The 21,967-nt window shown below is 37.6% G+C and overlaps 1 protein-coding gene across 2 annotated transcripts in view; it reads right to left on the reverse strand.

The window, feature by feature from the left end:
• The window catches only part of EPB41L4B (erythrocyte membrane protein band 4.1 like 4B), a 221,204-nt gene extending 217,158 nt beyond the window's left edge, over positions 1-4,046 (reverse strand). For both annotated transcript variants that reach the window (XM_074281837.1, XM_074281836.1), the window contains exon 1: positions 3,756-4,046. In XM_074281837.1, coding sequence (XP_074137938.1) covers positions 3,756-4,046 — 291 coding nt within the window. The remainder of the gene's footprint in view (positions 1-3,755) is intronic.
• Between the last annotated feature and the right edge of the window lie 17,921 nt (positions 4,047-21,967).

Here is a 21,967-nt window from a genome sequence, read left to right on the forward strand (position 1 = left end):
ATACATGTTTATATACACACTGTCCTTTCTTCATCAGTTACTGTTAAATAATATATCTATATACATATGGGAAAAGTGATTCAGAAAGATTATGTACTGTCACATGGCTAGCTATTTGGAGACTCAAACCCAGGTCTTCTGACATTAAATCTCAGTACTCTTTCCAGTATACTACACTCTCCTAATCATCCACCAGATGCAGGTGACTACTCTAGCAGTCCTCCAAACCCAAAATTCACAGGATTTTGCTGGCAAGGTAACATTGAAAAGTGAAACAAAAAACTTATAATGAAAATAAAACTACTTAAAATCATTCCAGATCTAAAAAACTATTATCCTATAATGTTACATATGCTTATTTACATAATACATTGCTATACATAAATATATATTAAGTATAATAAAAATATATTTTATGTGTATGTAAGAGAGCCCACACACATATACAAATAAGCTTCAGTAAGAATGTACCTTATTTTATACAATATTTATAAATCCAATGTTACACAATGAAAGATTAAAATCTTAAATCTGAAGATAGAATTTTTAACATTTAAAGAAATTCAATCCTGTAATACATCTTTAAAAAAAAAAAAAAATTGGTCAGATGAGCATTTTAAGTATCTCAGTGTTAATTGGGAGGGGCCTTAGGACTCTCTTGACCTAACCAGTACCTGAACAAAATCCCTTTGTAAGATAATAATAATAATTATCATTGACATAGTACCTTAAGGTTTGTGAAGCCCTTAATGTAGTTTCTTTCATTGGATCCTCATAATAACCCTACTGAGGTAGGTCCTATTATCCCCATTATATAGATAAGAAAACAGGACTTTTACAGAGATTAAGTGTCAAGGATCACACAGCTAGTGCCTGAGTGAATTTTGCTCTGAACTCAGCTTCTCCCAATTCCAAATTCAGGATTCCATCCACTCTGCTCAACTTGGCTGTTGCAGCTAGGTGGAAAAGGGCATAGAGTAGTAAGCCTGGAGCCAGGAAGACTAGAATTTAAGTCTCTTTTAGACATTTACTAGTTATGTGACACTGAGTGAATCACTTCATTTGACTGCCTCAGGTTTACCCAACTGTAAAACAAAAACAAAAACAAAAAAACTTAAAAAAAAAATTAAGGATCAAGGGAGAAAATATTTATAAAGTTTAACACAGTGTCTATAAATGCTTGTTCCCTTCCCTCGCTTATTTTTCATTTTTCAGTCATGTCTGATTCTTTGTGACCCTATTTGGGTTTTCTTGGCAAAGATACTAGACTGGTTTGCCATTGGAAACTGAGGCAGAGTTAAGCAACTTGTCACTCATCTAGCAAGTGTCTCAGGCTGGATTTGAATTCTGGTCCTGATTCCAGGCCCAAACCAAATAGCCACTAAGCCATCTGGCTCCCTTTCCAAACCTTCCACAGATCTCCAGAGGACAGTTCTAACATGTGATCATCCAGCCACCACTTAATGATCTCCAGTGAGAGAGAATGCACTATATATCTCCTCAGGCAGCCTCTTTTACTTTTGGAGAGCTCTAATCATTAGGAAGCTTTTCCTTACAGCAATCTGAAATCTAGCTTTTCCATAATGCCCACCCTTTGCTCCTAATTCGCTCCCTGGGGCCAAGTAGTCCAGGTCTAATCCTACTTTCACATGACAGCCTTTTAAATAGTTGAAGACAGTCTTCTTCATTCCAGGCTAAACATTCTTATTTCTTTTATAAGATTTCATTTGGTTCAACATGTAACCATCTCCATAAGTGCTACTTAAATATCCACTATTATTATGAAGAATATTGTGCTGAGGATACAAAGATAAAAAGAAACAACCTCTTCATCAACAAGCTTACATTCTAACAACTAATCATTTATGGTGAAACTAAGGTCTCCTCCTTCATTCTGGATATCTTCTCTGAAAATGTTCCAGTTTGTCAATATGCTTCCTAAAATGCGGGGCCAGAACTGAGTAAACACAATACTACAGATGTAGTCTGACAACATTTAAAGCTATTTCATCCCATGACTGCAATAATGCATACGGCCTCAATACCCTCATTTGCCCCCCCCTCTTTTTTTAAATTAAGTCTTACTATCTCTCTGTATGTTGGATAAAAGTGTTCCTGGCTTTTCCTTCCCAGAGCTGCAGAGTTCAGAGTTACACAATAAAGCCAAACAGTTCTACTGTCTAAATTGAAGCAACATATTCCATCTGTAGCCTATGCACCTTTCCAAAAGAAAGGCACCATTCACTCCCCCAAATAAAGAAGCTCAGTTCCCCTTTCTCAGTTAGAAAGAAGTACATACTTATTCTATGGGAGTAGTAACACTTCAACGCTATCTTAAAATATTTAAAGGCTCCAATTTTGGCTTTTATTTTCAGGGGACAATAATTACAAAACAGGGACACTTTTAGTGTAAAAATGATTTCCCATGGAGCAAACAGGTTCCTGAGAAATAAACCTGATATGGATTAAAACTGCCTCAAGAAGCATAAAAAACGAAATCAATCTTTTTTTTCTTTCTTTTTAATGAAAATTTCGCTTCTGAGGATCTATCATCAAGCAAAACAAGCTGCCTCTGAAGGTTTTTAAAGTAAACCCTTCCACTTCTCCCCTTATTAAACTCGGGTAAGATTTGGCAACAGTCTTTCTAAATTAGCGCTTTGTCCTCGAGTTATCCCCAAAGGCTACAAAAGGCGACATTTGGCCCAGATCCTGGAGCAAAGCCAAGCAGAGACTCCCAGGACGTCCAGCAGGGGGGTGTAGGGGGGCGGAAAACGGGGAGAGGTGTTTTGGATCCGGCCCCTCCCGCCAGAAGGACCACTCCTCAATCACCATCAGCCCCGCCTCCGGCCAAACCCCCACCCCGGCTGGGCTGCAGTGCCGTCCGGATCTCTGCGGGGCGGGGGAGGGGCGGGGGGAGGAGGAGATGGAGGGAGAGAGCGAGAGCAAACACCTGTGAGTGAGGCTGCGGCAGTGGCGGCGGCGGCTGCTGCTGCTGCTGAGGAGGCAGCTTAAGCCACCGGCACCCGCCGAGCCCAAGGCGGCCAGGCCGGGCGGGCCCCGTGCACCTTGCACCGAGAAGAAAGTCCAGAGAGATAGCACCTCCAGCAATCACGCACGCCTGTCCCCCACGCTCAGAAAGGGCCGGCACTAGCCTCCCCCACCCCAACACACACTCCTAGAGGGGCGACGTCTGCAATCCGCAAATAAAAGTTCATCAATCCCGAAGTTTTGTGTTATTTTCCCTAACGCCCTCCCCATTCTCATTCCTTACCCCGCCCGCCTCCAACACACACACACACACACACACACACACACACACACACACAGCGCCAGGGGTCAAGCTGGCCGGTGGAATGGAAGGAGATCTGGAGACCCTGGGGGACCCTCAGAAGGAAATATCTCCCCACAAGAGCCACAAACAATATGTGTGTGTGTGTGTGTGTGTGTGTGTGTGTGTGTGTGTGTGTGTGTTTATGTAAGAAAAATGGAAACCAGGTTTTTCAGGTCCCGGGTGGGAAGAGAAGAGGGTGTCCCTAACTTGGCTGGGTCCGAGGAGAATCTGGGGGAGGGGCTGTCTGGGAAACACCTGAGATCCCGCCCCTCCTCCAGAGGCAGGCCGGGGCCTCGGAGCCACCAAAGTTGACCATCCCCCTCCCTCCCTTTCTCAGAAGAACAGGAGCCGGAGTCGGGGGTCGGGGGTGGAGGAGGGGGATACGTGCTGAGAAGTCCGGAGAGGGGTCGGCGCTTGCACTCACCGGCAGGTCCACGCTCACTTCAGTCCCATCGAGCAGGAAGACCCGGCAATAGAGAGCCGCCTTGCCCGCTCCGGCCGCGGGGATGTGAACCGCGGCTCCGCCGGTGAGCACGGGCCCGCCGCCGGGGGGGAACACGCTGCCCCCGGGGGCGGCGGGCAGGGGAGCCGAAGAGGCCCCCCGGGGACCCCCGTCCCGCTCGTCTCCCAGCCCGCCGGCCGCGCGCCCAGCTGCTCCCCGCCCGTAGCGCTGCATCGACCGCCGGCCAAAGGTCCTGCGCAGGAAGCTCAGCATCCTGGGGCGCCCCCGCACGGCTGCCCGCCACCTGGGCCCCCTCCCGCGCTCGCTGCCCGCACTCCCGGGGCAGCCGCCGCTGCCGGGATGCCGCCGCAGCTGTCAGCGCTCCAGCCCAGGCCCGGGGGCTGCTGCACGGCCCGGGCGGGCTCCGGGAGTGGGAACGGGTGTGCGCGCGGGGGCGCGGGCGGAGCTGGAGGGAAGGGGGCTTTCCCCGCCGTCTCTCGGTGCAACCGGTAGTCCCAGCTGCTCCGCCTCCCGGAGGAAAAGTCCCGCCAATGCCGCCGCCGCCGCAGCAGCCTCAGCAGCAGCCGTCGTTCCTGGGACTGCAATGCTGCGAGGCTGGATTCCCGGCTCCCGCTGGTCTCCCGTGCCTGCCCCGAGTGGAGGGGCGGGGACGGGGGGAGGGGAGGGGGATGAGTGGTCGGAGCCCGGGGGCCGCCCCGGGCTTCCTCGGGTTCCCTTCCCCGGGTGGGGAGGAAGGGAGGGGAAGCGGACGGCTCTGCTGCTCCTTTCTCCCACCACCACCACCACGGGAGTGCACAACTGGAGAAAGGCGCCTGCGTGCTCCCGGCGAGCGCCAGCACACACTCGCACACCATCGGCGAACCTCCCCTCCCCTCCCTCCCCTACAGTCACGCCCCCGAAGTGGAGAACCGAGTGCGTCCTCGGAATGAGCCAACCAAGCATCGCAGAAGCGCGACACCCCCCCCTCACCCCCGCCGAGGGCTCTGCTCCTCCGAGGGGCGACGGGGGGGAGTGGGCCCAGACCCCCACCCTGGTCGCGGCTCTGCTTCAGCCAAGCCGCGGCGCTTATTATTGCAGCGTTTGCTCCTCCTTTGGGTTTGAACTAAACGTTCGTACCCCAAATACGTGTCACCCCCTGCAGGCGAGTGCCCTCCACTGCTGGCTGGTGCTCTGCGTCCGTGCGCAGACCTGGGAGCACCTGCGCTGGCCCCCGAGAACCCTCCGGAGCAGTCATCCTGGGTGGGCTGTGAGGGGACGAGCCCTTGGCCAGGGGGGCTGTCTGCGTCCTGCGGCTTCTCCCCTTTCTGTCCCACCCCCCCTCTTTCCTGGCCTTGGTCCCAAAACTGTTGCTCAATCTGACTGCTCGTTGTGTTTGAGGGGAGCAGTGACGAGTCAAAGCAACAAGCGTTTATTTAGAGCCTTCTCTGTGCCAGGAACTGTGCTAAGCGTTAGGGACAGTGGGGGGGGGGGTGTCCTTGCTCCTATAGACCTCTCCGTCTAGTGGGAGAGAGAACATTTAACCCACTGCGTGCAAACAAGCCTTTCCCTGTGCTCCTTGACGCCAGTGCCTCCTCTCATCGCATTGTCTCCATTTGTCCTGTGGGTAGCTTGCTGATGCAGGTTGTTTGCATCTTGTCTCCCCCTTTTGGCTGCGAGGTCTTTGAGATCCGGGTTTGTCTCTTGCTCCACATCCCCAGCACTGGACACTTAGAGTTTCCTGACTGACAGACGGGAAATTTTAAGTAATCTCAGGGAACCAGTATTAAAGGGATTGGGGAAAACTTCTCTTACCTGAGATTTAAAGGAAGCAAGATCTACCAGAGCCCGAGTCAGATAACTGTCAATCAACAAGTATTTATCCCATGCCTACTCTCTGTACCTCCAAGTCATCTTATGTACACACATTTTGGGTCCATGTGAAAGCTCCAAAAATATAGAAAAAAAAAAAAAAAAAGCGGAGGTTGTCTCTTCATGGAGTTAATGAAGCATTCAACTTAATAGATACTTACCCAGTGATAGCCTTTCTTCCACAGTATCCGTGCTAGGTGTTGTAGTAGTAAAGGGTTCTCTCCCCCTCCTGAGGTCCGCTGTGGGTCACATGAAACCAGACCTTCTAGGCTGATCTATATTGTTTATACAAGGTCACTGCGAAGTAGAGAACTCTCCGTCTTTAAATGATGTGAAAGCTAAGTAGTCACCCCACATCAGGAGTGAAGAGGGAGAACAAGAATGACACCGTCTTGGAAAAACTTTAACAATTAGGATCTGATGCGACAAAAAACTTAGGAAATCAAAGGGACCCATTGGAGGCAAATTATTTAGAATTTAGGTAAAACATAGATATCGCAGATTTAAAATAAAAATATAAAAGCCACCAATATTACATAATGTCTTTGATATTTTCATACTATTCATTAAACATTACCATTCCTCTCCCCTTCCTCACACCTATAAAAATGTAAAACTGTGCCATGTAGAACTGAAACAGTGTTCAAAGAAATCAGACTCTTTTCCCTTGGTGGTACAAGTCCAATCTCTTGACATATGTGACTTTTATTCAGTCTGATTTTTTTTTTTTTTTTTTGACAGTGGAATTGGGAGTTTTGTGCAATGGAAATGGTGATAATGCACAATTGTATTTCCAATTAAAGTATATCTGCCAAAAAAAGGAAATGGGGCTCATACTGCCTACCTTACCTAGTTTTTATGAGAAAAGCACTTTATAAGTTGAAAAGCATCAAATAAATGTTGGATATAACTCTCATTATTAGCTAGAAAGGACACATGAGATCTAAAGGAAGCTAACCTTTAGTTCAATATAAAGAAAAATATTCCAACAATTAGAGCTATCTAGAATTGGTAGAAAGGGCTAGAGCAAGGAAGTTTCCATTACTGAAGATCAGGTTGCATAGCTGCTTGTTGGGAAAATATATGATCATGGATTTCCGTTTCTTCCAAATCCTTTATTTGACAAATGAGAAAGTGAGGCCCCATGGAGTTAACTTATATAAAATCATAGAGGTAGGCAAGATTTGAACCAAGGTTTTTGAAACCCCCTGCCAAGCCTCTTACCATAGCACAATTCTATCTCCCCTGAATGTAAAGAACTCTGATTTATACACTGATGGAGTAGAAGACACAAGTCTACTAAGGTCTCTTCCAATTCTGAGGTTGTGATATTTCATAAGTCACTGCTACTGGCAAGTTTTTGTTTTTGTTTCAGATTGAAACTGAATTTATAATTTACTTGGTAAAAGAATAAAGAGCAGTTTAGTACCTTTTGATATTAATGATGATGAGGCTTTCCTAGGTTTCCCAAGTGCTCTTTCAGATTGTCCACCCTTACTCTTGGCCTCCTTTTCTTCACTTTCCAATCTTGACCTGTTCAACTCTATACTATCCTCAACTTTAGAATATTTCAATCCCTGTGGTTTTTTGGTCAAGCAAATCCCAACCCTGGGATTATTTCCATCAATCACATCCTCTATCCTGCTCATGCCTTATTGAAAAGAAAAATCCCTTAATGGATCAGAGAGAATCTATTGCAACTGAATGTTATCTCTACTGGGTTCTCATCATAGCAATGTCATTTAAAAATGTCTCTCAGTGGATGATATCACCTCATACTTATTTTTTTCTAAAAAGAAACCATTCTTTTTGAGCACTCTCATTCCCCTTTTTACCTCCCTAAAGAATTTCATGTTCTACTAAATTCTCCTTTCCTCAGGAAGAAGTAATCCTTCTTGCCAAAACCAACACTTGTATATGTAGCCTTGATCCCATCTCCTTCACTTTGGTTTTGCAGATTTTCCTCCAAGTTCATTCCTTCTCTCTAATTTTCAATCTTCCCCTTCTACTGGCTAATTCCCTGCACCCCACAATAATAGTCAAAGCAAGCCCACATGCCAAACTCACTTCATCATAATAAGTTTGAGGATACCTACTCAGTGATAAATACAGCAATGGAAAGGAGAGGGACCAAAATTGAGAGTGGTAGCTAAAGACAAGTGCCTGGGAATATAAGAAAAAGGCCGAAAAATGCTCTAAATCACTATTGATTAAAGAAATGCAAATTCAGACAACTCTGAGGTACCACTTCACACCTCTCAGATTGGCTAAATTGACAGGAAAAGATAATGATCAGTGTTGGAGGGAATGTGGGTAAACTGGGATATTAGTGCATTGTTGGTGGAGTTGTGAAATGATTCATCAATTCTGGGGAGCAATATGAAACTATGCCCAAAGGGCTACAAAACTGTGCATACCCAAGCAGTACAATTATTGGGTGTGTATCCCAAGGAAATCATAAAGGAGAAAAAAGGACCCACATGTGTAAAAATGTTTGTAGTAGCTCTTTTTGTGGTGACAAAGAATTGGAAAATGAGTAGATGCCCATCAATTGGGGAGTGGCTTAATAGTTATGGTATATGAATGTTAGGGAATATTATTGTCCTATTTAAAAAATGATGAATAAGTGATTTTAGAAAGGCCTGAAAAGATTTACGGGAACTGATGCTTAGCAAAACAAACAGAATCAGGAATATATTGTACATAATTGACAGCAAGATTGTGCCATGATCAATGATGTAACACTTGTTTCTTTTCAGTGGTTCAGTGATCCAAGGCAATCCCAATAAACTTTGAACAGAAAATGCCATCTGCATCCAGAAATAGAATTGGAAATTGAATATAAATCAACCCATGCTATGTTCACTTTTTTTTCTTCTGTCATAGTTTTCCCCTTTTGTACTGATTTTTCTCTCCCAACATGATTCATAAAAGAAGTTAATGTGCATGTAAAAAAATGGAAGGGGAGGAGAAAAAAGGCTGAAAGATCAAAGAGAGATAAGCAATTGAGGAACTTGTAAGAATAAAAGGAAAAATAAGGGAAAATTTAAAAAATAATATTTTAAAACCCATGAAAATTCAGTAAAGATCATTATTATATATACTGTACTGTGAAAGGAAAACTAAGTAACATTCCCAGGGAAAAAGAAAATTCTGTGAACTCCTAAAGTTCATGGAACAACAAGAAACTCTAGAATGGTACAAGTGAGAAAGTAAACTCTTAAAATGAGATAATAGGATGGAAATTAAGTTTTTAAAATGGAAGTTTAAAAATCAGAATTAAAAACAACAAGGTAGAGAACTTAAAATATATGATGGAGAATATTTCCAAAGAAGTTGAGTCTCTGAAAGGGAAAATTAAGAGATCTGGAATTAAGAAATACAAAAATGAAAAAACAAAACAATTGGTAAAAGGGGAAGCAAAGACAACTTTAAATTCTATACAACCTCAGGTGATTTAATCTTGAAAGCAGAATGGGCAAAGATAATGTAAGAATCATAAGTCTCCCAGGAGTACATGATAACTTTAAAAAAGAAAAAGAAAAAATACCTAAATACCATCCCACAGGAAATGATTCAATAAAAATGCCTAGATATTTTGAATACAAACAACAAAAGATTGGGTTGACACTCCAAGATGGGTAGTAGTTAAATTTCATATTTTCAATATCAAAACAAATCTGTCAAGTACCCAGGAGAAAATTCTTCAGCAATTAGGAACTTCAATTACTTAGAATTATTTTAGTCTACAGCAAGAATTCTTAACTCTGTGTGTGTGTGTGTGTGTGTGTACAGGACCCATTGGACAACCTGGTGAAGTTTTTGGACCCTGATGTAAATTTTTAAAACTCTATATATTATGTGTGTGTGTACATATTGAATTATAAAGGAAACCAATTATATTAAAAGATCATTAGTGAAATATTATTTTTAAAAAGTTCTTGGATTCCAGATTAAGAATGGTTGTTTTTGAGATGAACCAAATCAGTTCCAATAGAACAGTAATGAACTGAACCAGTGACACCCAGCAAAAGAATTCTGGGAGATGACTATGAACCACTACATAGAAGTCCCAATCCCTCTATTTTTGTCCGCCTGCATTTTTGATTTCCTTCACAGGTTAATTGCACACTATTTAAAAGTCCAACTATTTTTGTACAGCAAAATAACTGTTTGTATTTAATTTATACTTTAACATGTTTAACATGTATTGGTCAACCTGCCATAAGGGGGAAGGAGTGGGGGGGAAGGAGGGGAAAAATTGTAATAAAAGGTTTGGCAATTGTCAATGCTATAAAATTACCCGTGCATATATCTTGTAAATAAAAAGCTATAATTTAAAAAAAAAAAAAAGAATGATTGTTTTACAGCTAAGCAAAAACAAAATTTAAAGTCAGCAAAAAGATTGAATAGGATGTCCTCAAAGGGAAAAGAAGTAAAATTATCTACAGAAATAGTATATCCTTAAAAGGTAAGTCCAATTATCAATGAAAAAAGAATCCTCCACAAAAGAGAAACATTCCTTAAAAAAAAGTCAAAGGCAAGCAGAAATTTGATTTTTACCATACATCAAGTAAGAGAAATGCAAAACATAGTAATAAATATAATGACCAAGAAATGACTAAGCAATGAAATAATTTTTCTCACATTTGTAGGCATGAGGAGAAACCAAGGGAGATCATTAAAGCTCACAAACTAAAGATTTAATCCGATCTTAAGTCATTAGAAGGGAAAAAGAAAGGCTTAATTAATCTTCCATGAATAAAATCCTGTATTCCTTTTTTGTTTTTGTGGAGGAGATAACCCAATGGGGAAAATCACTGGAATAGGGACAGAGCACGAAATAGAAAAAGGCTGGCTATGTACTCCTGCCCAGATGAGCAAGGAAGGGATTGTAATTTCTGTAGTCTCAACAAAAGTGTGGAGTTGAGACACAATGGAGGGAAGAGGACCTGGGGAAAGGAAGCTATTTAAAAAGTGGATTATTGTTTGTCTTTCCTTCTCCGAGAGGACCATGACATCAGGGAAGTGATGCTATGAGATGCAAGGGAATTGAATTTAAATAAGAGAGGGCTGAGCAAAGTGATTTACCTCCCCTTCAGAACCATCTGGGTCCGGTGGCAAGAGATAGATCAAGAAGATTGGAGAGAGCTCTGGATGAAATGGGCACTCATATTGGAGAGAAAAGTTCCCATTAAAGAGTAGTACCAACATTGGGATAGGTGTAGGGAGCAGAATGAAAGAAGAAAGTTATTTATAAGGTAAGAGATTAGGACTTTATAATGGATTTTGGCTAGGCAAATGCTGACCATTAGCAGACCACCTTCTCCAAGAAAGGGTTATGCTTGTCAGGATTTTATTACTCCCATCCCCCTTCAAAAAAGAGATTAGATATATGGGTTTCTGAAAATAATTATCACTAAGGTTAGAAATCTGGGTACAGAGCAAGAAATAGGATAATCTAGTTTAGAAATGATGAATATAATAAGGACAGGCACCAGGATGAGATTTTATAACTTAAGGCACAGAATTACTCCTACCACATAAAACTGATTTTTTCATGAACTGATATTTCTAAAAATAAAATATAATAACAATAAAAAGACTGTCAAAAATTAAATGAATTAGTGAATAAATACCCCATGATAAAGGAGGCTGGAGTGAGATCTACATATTCAACAATATATAAATGAGATTAAAGAGAGAGCTCAGATTTAGTAGGACAAAAATTCTACATTCATGAGAGGCATATAAAGGGAGGGAAAAGTAACTAGCAATAGTATAGTTCAACAATTGGAAACTATAATTTAGAATACATTAGAATTGGACAGAAATAAGTAACAATAGGTAAATTCAAAAAAATTTTGCAAAGTACATTCCCCCCAAAATGTTATTTAATATAAGAGGTTGAGAGAGAAGAAAGATGCTGAACCACACACATCATTTCTGCAGATAAAGAAAAGGCAAGAAGGATATATAGGGAATATAGAGAAATAAATGGATGAATGAACAAATATCCCCACAAATAAAAAGGAAAGAAAAAGGAAAATAACTTATTAAAGGTAATTGGGATAGGTCAGGTAAACCTATGAGTAGAGAAAAAACTCATGAGAATGGTATAGCATCAAAGTAACCTAAGCAAAACCAATCACAGAGGGAAAAATCTATTGACGTAAAAGAGAAAGGAAATGAAATCAATTAAAAGAAATAAATGAAAACAAAAACCCCAAAATCATAACTTAATGTAAATGGATTAGATAATGTAATAAGACAAAAGGCCACGATAAAAAGTATAATAAAACAAAATCCAATAATTTATTGTATAAAAGAAACACATATAAAACATAAAAACAACTCAGAATGAAAATGAGTTAGGAACAAAATGTACTATTCATAAAGTGATTCCCCCAAAGCAGAAATTATAATAATGCAATCATACAAAACAAAAATAAAGTTACAACAAGAGAGATAACAGCAAACTGGATTATGCTTGAAAGTATTAGAGATAATAAAAACATCAATATTAAGTATATGCTCACAAAAGTTATAACATCTAAATTCATAAAGGAAATGTTTAATTGTGAAAATACATAGATTTTAATATAATAATTGTTAGAAATTTATGTTTCATTCTCAGAGATGAATGTCTGTCAGGCAGACAAAAAAAATCCATATCTGAACAGACTTTTAGAGAAGTTAGATTTGAAAGACTATGTTGGATTCACCAATACTAATGCAAACAAGATTAGAAGGCAAGTAACAAATTGGGAAAATATTTTTAAAAGTAAAGGTTCTGACAAAGGTCTCATTTCCAAAATATATAGAGAACTGACCCTGATTTATAGGAAACCAAACCATTCTCCAATTGATAAATGGTCAAGGGATATGAACAGACAATTCTCAGATGATGAAATTGAAACTATTTCCACTCATATGAGTGTTCCAAATCACTACTGATCAGAGAAATGCAAATTAAGACAACTCTGAGATACCACTACTAAAGATGACAGGAACAAATAATGATGAATGTTGGAGGGGATGTGGGAAAACTGGACACTGATACATTGTTGGTGGAGTTGTGAAAGAATCCAGCCATTCTGGAGAGCAATTTGGAACTATGCTCAAAAAGTTGTCAAACTGTGCATACCCTTTGACCCAGCATTGCTGTTCTTGGGATTATATCCCAAAGAAATACTAAAGAGTGGAAAGGGACCTGTATGTGCCAAAATGTTTGTGGCAGCTCTTTTTGTTGTAGCTAGAAACTGGAAGTTGAATGGATGTCCATCAATTGGAGAATGGTTGGGTAAATTGTGGTATATGAAGGTTATGGAATATTATTGCTCTGTAAGAAATGACCAGCAGGAGGAATACAGAGAGGCTTGGAGAGACTTAAATCAACTGTTGCTGAGTGAAATGAGCAGAACCAGAAGATCATTATACACTTCAACAACAATACTGTATGAGGATGTATTCTGATGGAAGTGGAAATCTTCAACATAAAGAAGATCCAACTCACTTCCAGTTGATCAATGATGGACAGAAATAACTATACCCAGAGAAGGAACACTGGGAAGCAAATGTAAATTGTTAGCACTACTGTCTATCTACCCAGGTTACTTATACCTTTGGAAGCTAATAATTAATGTGCAACAAGAAAATGGTATTTACACACATATATTGTATCTAGGTTATATTGTAACACATGTAAAATGTATGGGATTACCTGCCATCGGGGGGAGGGAGTGGAGGGAGGGAGGGGATAATTTGGAAAAATGAATAAAAAAATAAAAAAATTAAAAAAAAAAAGACTATGTTGGATTCAGATAGCAGCAGCCCTTCTTACCCTACAGTGGTCAAGTAAGGCCCCCATTGTCCAGCAACCATACCAAAGAAATGCCCAGTTGGCAATGATCTTAGTACTACTTATTCCTATGTAGGAGTCTTTCTCTTTTAAGTCAGCTAAATGTGAGAAGCATAAAGTCAATGTATCTTCTATGATACACTGGATCCTATGAAAAAGATCCTAAAAAATGCCAAGTTAGAGAAATCAAAAATTTGTGCGTTGTTCCACTCTGATCCCCCAAATCCAGAAACTTCTGCAGGATTTGTTTAATGGCAAAAAGCTCAACAAGAATATTAGAATATTACTCCAAGGTGAAATTGGTGATATTATATATGTATGTATATATATATATGTATATATATATATACATATATATATATATATATAAACAGAAAATTCTTGACAAATATGACAAAATAATCAACTGGCTGGATAAGAATCAGGCTGCTGAGATAGAATTTGAGCATCAACAGAAAGAAATGGTGTGCAGCTTCATCATTATTAAGCAGAGTGCAGAGGCATGCCAGGAGGCATGGGTTCTCAGGAGGTAGAGTGATCACATCCAAAGGTGCTTTTTCTGAATCCACTATTTAAGAGTTTGACTGAGTATACTCAAAGAAAGAGCATTCAGCCTAACTTTCCAAAAACTGAAAGACTCAAGTTTATTGCCAAAGTAGTGTGTAAATCTAAGCCTTCTTAATACTTGAATGTGTGCAGGAGAAGTGAACAATCATTTTATCAGTACTGTTAACAAATGGAAATACAATTCTTGTCCTAAAAAATAAAGTCTATTTAAAATTAGACCATAAAACAAAAGAAAAGAAACAACTATATTGTCTTTTAATTAGTAAGGTTAAAGAATACAAATAATTCAGCATTACCTCCTGCTTTTATAAAAACAAACTTTGATGTTAACTATAGCAATAAGAGAAGAAAAAAAATTAAAATAATTAGAATAGGCAATGAAGAAACAAAACTATTACTCTTTGCATCTGATATATCTTAGAGAACTAAAAAAACTATTTAAAATTATTAACAATTTTAGCAGTTACAGAATTTGAAGTAAACCCACATAAATCATCAGTATTTCTACATATTACCAACAAAGTCCAGCAGCAAGAGATAGAAAGAGAAATTCCATTTAAAATAACTGTAGACAATATAAAATGCTTGGGAATTTATCTGCTAAGACACATCTAAGAACTATATATGAATACAATTATAAAATAATTTTGACACAAATAAAATTAAATCAAATAATTGAAAAAAAATTTTGATTGCTCATGTTTAGGGTGAGTCAATCAAACTATCAAAAAGTGGGTTTTATAGAATTAGAAAAAATAATAACAAAATCAGTCTGGAACAACAAAAGCTCAAGGATATGAAGGTAAACAGTTTTTAAAATGTTAAAGAAGGTAATCTAGTAAAATCAGATCTCAAATTGTATTATAAAGTGATAAATATCAAAACAATCTGGTACTAGATAAGAAATAAAGTGGTAGATCAGTCAAGTAGATTAGGTATAAGTTACATTATAGTAAATGATCATAGTAATCTAGTATATGATAAACAAAGATTCAAGCTTTTGGGGGAAAAGTACATTATTTGAGGAAAAACTATTGAGAAAACTGGAAAACAGTATGACAGAAACTAAGTATAGAACAGCATCTCATATCATATACTAACATAAAGTCAAAATAAGAACATGATTTAGATATAAAGGATAATACAATAAGCAAATTAAGAGAGCATGGAATAATTCATTTGTCAGATTTGTGAATAAGGGAGGAATTTAGGACCAAAGAAGATACAGAATTACAAAATGTAAAATAGATAATTGGATTACATAAAATTAAAAAGTTTTTGTATGAACAAAATCATTGCAACTAAAAATTTAAAGAAAGGAGAAAATGGGGGGGGGATGATTTAGCAACAAGTAACTGAAAAAGGTCCCATTTATCAAATATATAGAGAACTGAGTCAAATTTATAAAAAAAAAAATTAGATCAATCCCCAATTGATAAGTGGTCAAAGGATAGAAATAGTCAGTTTTTTGATGAAGATATCAAAACTATCTATAGTCATGTGAAAAAATGCTATAACTCATTATTGATCAGAGAAATGCACATTAAAACAACTCTGAGCTACCACCTCACATCTATCAGATTGGCTAATATGACAGAAAAAGAAAAGGATAAACATTGGAAATAATGTGGGAAAACCGGGACACTCACTGGGACTCTGTTGGTAGAGTTGTGAGCTGATCTAGCTGTTGTGGAGAACAATTTAGAACTATGCCCAAAGGGCTATAAAACTGTGCATACTCTTTGATTTAGCATAGAGTGCTATGTCTATATTCTAAAGACATCCAAAAAGGGGAAAAGGAACTATGTGTACAAAAATATTTATAACTCTTCTTTTTGTGGTGAATAAGAATTAGAAATCAAAGGGATGACCATCAATTTGGGAATGGCTAAATTAGTGGTATATGATTGTAATAGAATATTATTGTGCTATAAAAATGATAAGTAGGACGATTTCAGAAAAACCCGGAAAGACTTACATGAATTGATACATAGCGAAATGATCAGAACTTGGAGAATATTGTACACAGTAACAGTGATGTTGTTCAGTGAAAAACTGAATGACAAGCTATTTTCAGCAATACAATGACCTAAGACAATCCCAAAATGAATAATGATGTAGTATACTATCTTCCTCCAGAGAAAGAACTGATATTGATTGAATACAGACTGAAGCATGTTATTTTTTTTCACTTTTTTCATTTTCCCTTTCATTTGAATCTTATACAAAACAACAAATATGGAAATGTTTTAGAAAATTGCACATCTGTAACCTTTATCTGATCATTTACCATCTCAAGGAGAGATGAAGGGAGAGAGGGAAAGATGAATAGAATTTGGAATTCAAAATTTTAAATAAAAATGATTTTTGGTGATTTTTAAAAAAAGAGTTGGTGAACATCTCAGCCCAGTGAACTATAGGCTAGGAAGCCAAGACCATCATTATTCAGAAAAGAATGGACTTCCCCAAGTGTCATTACGTTTAATTAAAAGTATCAGTGCTCCCTTCTTTGCAGTGAAAGTAAAAGATGGGGTTGAGGATGATACAAGTGAACCGGTATTTGCCTTAAAAGAGTAATAGAATCTCTAAGTTAGGAGGGTTCTTAGAGTTCATCTAGTGCAACTGCTACCTAACCAAGAATCCTTTTTATAGCATTCCTGACAAATACCCACAGATTCTGGCATGTAATACCTACTTAGAAATATTTATTGATGTTTTTACATGATTGTACATGTTGCTTGCCATCTTGCGGAAAGAGAAAGGAGGAAAATTGTTCCAATGGCTCAGTGTACTTTGCCTGATGGTCTATCAATGGCCATCAGCAAGAGCAAATGGCTGGTGAACTAAGAGAAATGATATAAGCCAATAAGCAAAGAAGCAATATTAAAGGACTCAAGTTCCCATAAATTGAGAAGATCTTACTATTGAGTCAATAACAAAAGTTACAGCTATTCAAGAAACATTGAATTGGACTGTGATCATCCCATTCATTGTAACAAGCAGTAATGCTGAGGCAGCTAGGTGGCGCAGTGGACAGAGTACCAGCCCTGAAGTCAGGAGGACCTGAGTTCAAATCTGCTCTCAGACACTTAATTCTTCCTAGCTGTGTGACCCTGGGCAAATCACTTACCCCCAATTGCCAAAAAGAGAAAGAAAGAAAGATGTGATGCTACTCAGAACATATCCTCATATGTTCAAAAAGTGCTACATGATTACTTTTGTGTATAAGGATCAAAAGGATATGCCAGATTAACTAGAATACTTTACAGGCCCAAGATGATAGCTTATAAATCTAAATAGTGTGAAATTTGTGCTTGTTATATGCAAAAAAGAATTGCCAACTCATACTGTTTATATAAAAAATATAAGCACTAGCAAACCTTTGGAATTTGAATCGACTTTTAATCTCTAAAAGAATTAGTGCGAACATAAGTAATATATTTTAGTGATGACTAATCATTCCACCAATGCCCAAACTAGGAAAAGCATTGTGGGAGATGCATTTCTTAATGTATTGATTCCCTGTAAAATCCATTCTGATCAATGGAGAAACTTTAAAAGGCAATTTGTTGAATACCTACTATGTGTCAGGCACTGTGCAAAGTGTTGGAAGACAGAAAACCATTCAAGAAAAGATAAGCTTTGATAGGCATAAAGAAATCTAGAACTACATACACCTTATCATATACAAGGTATATGGAGTCAGGAAGATTTGGATGCAGAAGTGACCTTTGACACCGACAAATTCAATCCTGAGCAAGTAACAACTTCTAAATGGCCTCTTTATTCCCCCAACTCTATAAGACTAGAAGTTCAGAATAATTGTATTATTATTTTAAAAGTGCACAGTTTATTAACATTTTCTTGATGGTGAGTATTTAGGCTGTTAGGTAAGTATAGAGAATTGAGTAGCAGGCCTGAGGTCAGGAAAACCTGAGTTCAAATACAGCCTTAAACATTTACTAGTTATATGACCCTAAGAAAGATATTTCAGTTTTCTACCTCAGTTTCTTCATTTGCAAAATGTGGATAATAATAGTATTTATCTCCCATGGTTGTTTTGAGGATCAAATGAGATGATAATTGTCAAGCACTCGGCATAGTGCCTAACATATAGTAAGCATTATATAAATGTTAGCTATTATTCAGTTTCAGTTTCACATAATGTTGCTCTTTTTTGGTTGTCTTTGTTAACATTTTCAGAGCACATCCTTTACAATGCAATTATTGGTTTAATGGCTTTTGGTAACTTTTTTTATTGGTAATTTCTTATTATTTCATCATCACCCTCCCCATAAAAATTCTACAAATTTTAAGTTTTGCCAATAATAAATGACTGTACCTGTTTTTCACAATCCAATTATGACTGAATTTCTTTGTATTTTTGCCACTTTAATAGGTATGAAGTTGTAGTCATAGCTTTTTATTGTGCATTTATTTGATTACCAATGAATCTGTGATTATTAATAATTTGGTTTTTACAATTGCCAGCTCGTATCCTTTGACTATCCATTATAGACATTTGATTACAACTAATTTTTTTTGCATTTCCTTAGATCTCAATTTTTTTTGTCTCTCATAGTTACCATAAACATTTTTCCAATTTTTTATTTTTTTATTATATTATCTGTCATGCAGACATTTTTATTTTCATGTAAAAATGTTTCAGGCAAATCTATCTCACTTTGAACAATTCCTTTTATTTGTTGAATAAAAAAACCACCTCTCCTCCACAATTGAGATACTTTATTCTGTTTTCTTCTATCAGGTCCTTTTTTATACATCATCATCACATTTGCTTCTTTTCAACATTGACATAGAGATTGCAGGCTTCTCATTTTATTCATCTCTTCCTCTGTTGAAGTCTTGCATCCTTCAAAGTGCTTGGGTAGCTAAGCTTCATGTAGTTTCAGTAATGTTTCTATATTAATTTTATCACTTTTTCTCAAAACATCCTGAACCCTAACTAGTTTTTTTTATCTTGTGCTTCCAACTTATCTAATTCAGAGAAAATGTTGAGGGAGGATATTCTTAAATATCTTCCTCAACAAAGAACAAAGCAAACTCCCAATAGATAACTTGTCAAAGAATATGAAAATAAATGACTATGTAAAAATATGCTCAGAACAGAAAGAAAAAAAATACAAGTTAAAACTCCAAAGTTTCATTTTACTCTATGTAAATTGGCAAAGATGAAAAAAAATAGAAAATCAATTCTGGAAGGATTATGAGGAGATAGTCAAATTCCACTGCTGGTAGAACTGTGAAATAGCCTAAGTTTTCTGAATTCCAACTTGGAATTATGTTTTTAAAAAGTGATTAATGTCTATATCTTTTGAATTGGCAATCCCATTGCTGGCATAAATTCCAAGAAAGACAAACAAATGTAAAATGTATATCAAATAATCATAGCAGGATACTTTGTCTTGATATAGGTTATTACCATTTCATATACGAGCACTTTGGTTGCTTGAAAAAGGGAGAAAATGAACTTTTATATAAAGAAAAAGGATGAAATCAACTTCCCTTTCAATTATGAACAATTTGATTACTGAAAGGGACAGGAAAAATATTTTGTACATGAAATACTGATATGTGTGTAAATGTTTACATGTGTAAATGAATATAGTTTTCTCATTAAACTATGAGGAAAATGTATGCTATTATGTATACTATTACGAGTATACATAGAATATTGCCTCTCAGATTGATGGACCTGTAGGGATGCAGGACATTGTTTTTGATGATGAAAGTTGAGCTTAGTGAGTTTTATCTAATAAAGACAAAAACCTATCCAGAGGTTCTACCACCAGAGAAGTGGTAAAGAATCTATCAAGCAGGGAATGATGAACCCAACAAAAGAAGAGTCAGAGGTCTGCAACAGTTAGTTGATTAGAAGTCTCCAATTGATGATTATAAATATCGCTTTGCCTATTGACTGAAGAATTGTGTTGAGTTTTAAAAATCACATCTCCTATACAATTGAGATACCTTATTCTATTTTCTTCCATCAGGAGCCCTTCTTATATGTCATCATCACATTTACATCAGGTTGAAGACAATTCTGGAAGCTTGCTGATTGGAAGAGGGTTGAACTTTGTCACAGTTAAGCTATTACATTTTGAGAGAAGTAAAAGCTCCAAGGTTCTGGTTTGATCTTTGCTGCGTGCTCTGATTTGAGAGAGAGAAACAGATTTTACAATAGCTTTACACATCATAATTACATGATAACAGAATTCTGTTGATTGAAGAGCTTTGTGAGAGCTGTGATAGAGCTTTTTTGTGTGTTTCCCAGAGAGCCAACCTAAGAAGTTTTAATGAAAACTCTGTTTTATTTAACACTTTCTTTCTAGTCTAAGCTGGTTTGGGTTGGCTGCCTTGACTACTGGTTATTTTTTTCTTTTTGCTGTTATTTTTTTATTTATGGACTAAAATTAGCATTCCCATGACATAGTACAATAAAAAAGATGATTTCACATAGAACTGCATAACACAACTTGCTGTTTCTTTCAAATATACAACAATATTTTTGTGCAAATTTATTTTTTTCTTCTCTTCTTCACCCCTTTAGAGATGACTATCATTAAATACAAATAGGTATGTGTATATATATATATATATATATATGTGTGTGTGTGTGTGTGTGTGTGTGAATATATAAAATTATTGTAATCATATTTCTATTTATCAATTCTTTCTCTGGATGCAGATAGCATTTTTCTTATATATTACAGTTAATTTGAGTATTTGTAATGGTCAAAATAACTTATTTGCTTAAAGGTATTCTTAAAACAATATTGTTCTCTTGGTTCTGCACATTCTTCATAATTTTCTGCAAGTCTTCCAATGTTTTTGTAAAATCACTGAGTTCATCATTTCTTATAGTATAATAGTATTCTATCACAATCATATACCACAACTTGTTCAGCCATTCCCCAATTGATGGAAATTCTTGCAGTGTCCAATTCTTTGAGATAGAAAACAAAGTTATATGTAAAATGAATTTTAGTTAAATTGACCTTTCTACTTGAAGAGGACCAGAATGACATCACCACATATTTGTCTTGATTTATGAGTCAAACTGAGGAGCTCTACGGTTTAATAACTTAAGGGGACAAATTTTCCCCCCACTATGATAATGTAATACTTCTTCATCACTCTTTTAATAATGATTATGAGTTGTTTTGATTGGGCCTGACATAGACACCATATTAAAGTTCAATGTTGAACTGAAATTAGACACTCATAGGTTACTGAATAGTTAACAAAAGGCTTACTTATAACAAATATAGGCAAGAATATTCTTTACAATACATTTATAGTTAGCATCTGTAGATGTGCTCCTACCTTCCCTATCTTCACATGGAAGTATATCTGGCTACCAGGTCAGAGTAATGGTGACTTGTGGCCTTAAGACATAGACCACTTGAAAAAGGCATAGATTTATATAAATGGGATTTTTAAAAAATCCATAGACCTGGAAACCATTTCAATATAGCCAGAAGCAACAGGAAACTATATCAAAAGAGATTCACCTTGAGTTTTGCCCCATGCCAAGCCAATCAAGTTCACTTCAGTTGACTTTTTAGGGAAAATCTAGCTTCTTGTTCATCTTGGTTGACATTTTGGATTTATCATATAAGTTGAAATAATTGTCATTTTATTAGTTCAAGAACAGAAAAAGAGTTGATTTTTTTCCAGCAGGAAAACTATGAGAAGAGTATTAGCATCATATAGGACAGGCCTATTTCTAAAGGAACCAAGAACATCAATACCACAAGTCTACAGTTATTAGTTGTATTTTCACTCATATGCCTCCTATCAGAGACCTTTAACTTTACTACCATTCTGCTCCAGGGACACAATTTGTATTGTTAAGAGAGTGAGACACAGGTTT

The sequence above is a fragment of the Sminthopsis crassicaudata genome, chromosome 1 (genome assembly GCF_048593235.1).
Source record: "Sminthopsis crassicaudata isolate SCR6 chromosome 1, ASM4859323v1, whole genome shotgun sequence".
Taxonomy (NCBI): Eukaryota; Metazoa; Chordata; class Mammalia; order Dasyuromorphia; family Dasyuridae; genus Sminthopsis; species Sminthopsis crassicaudata.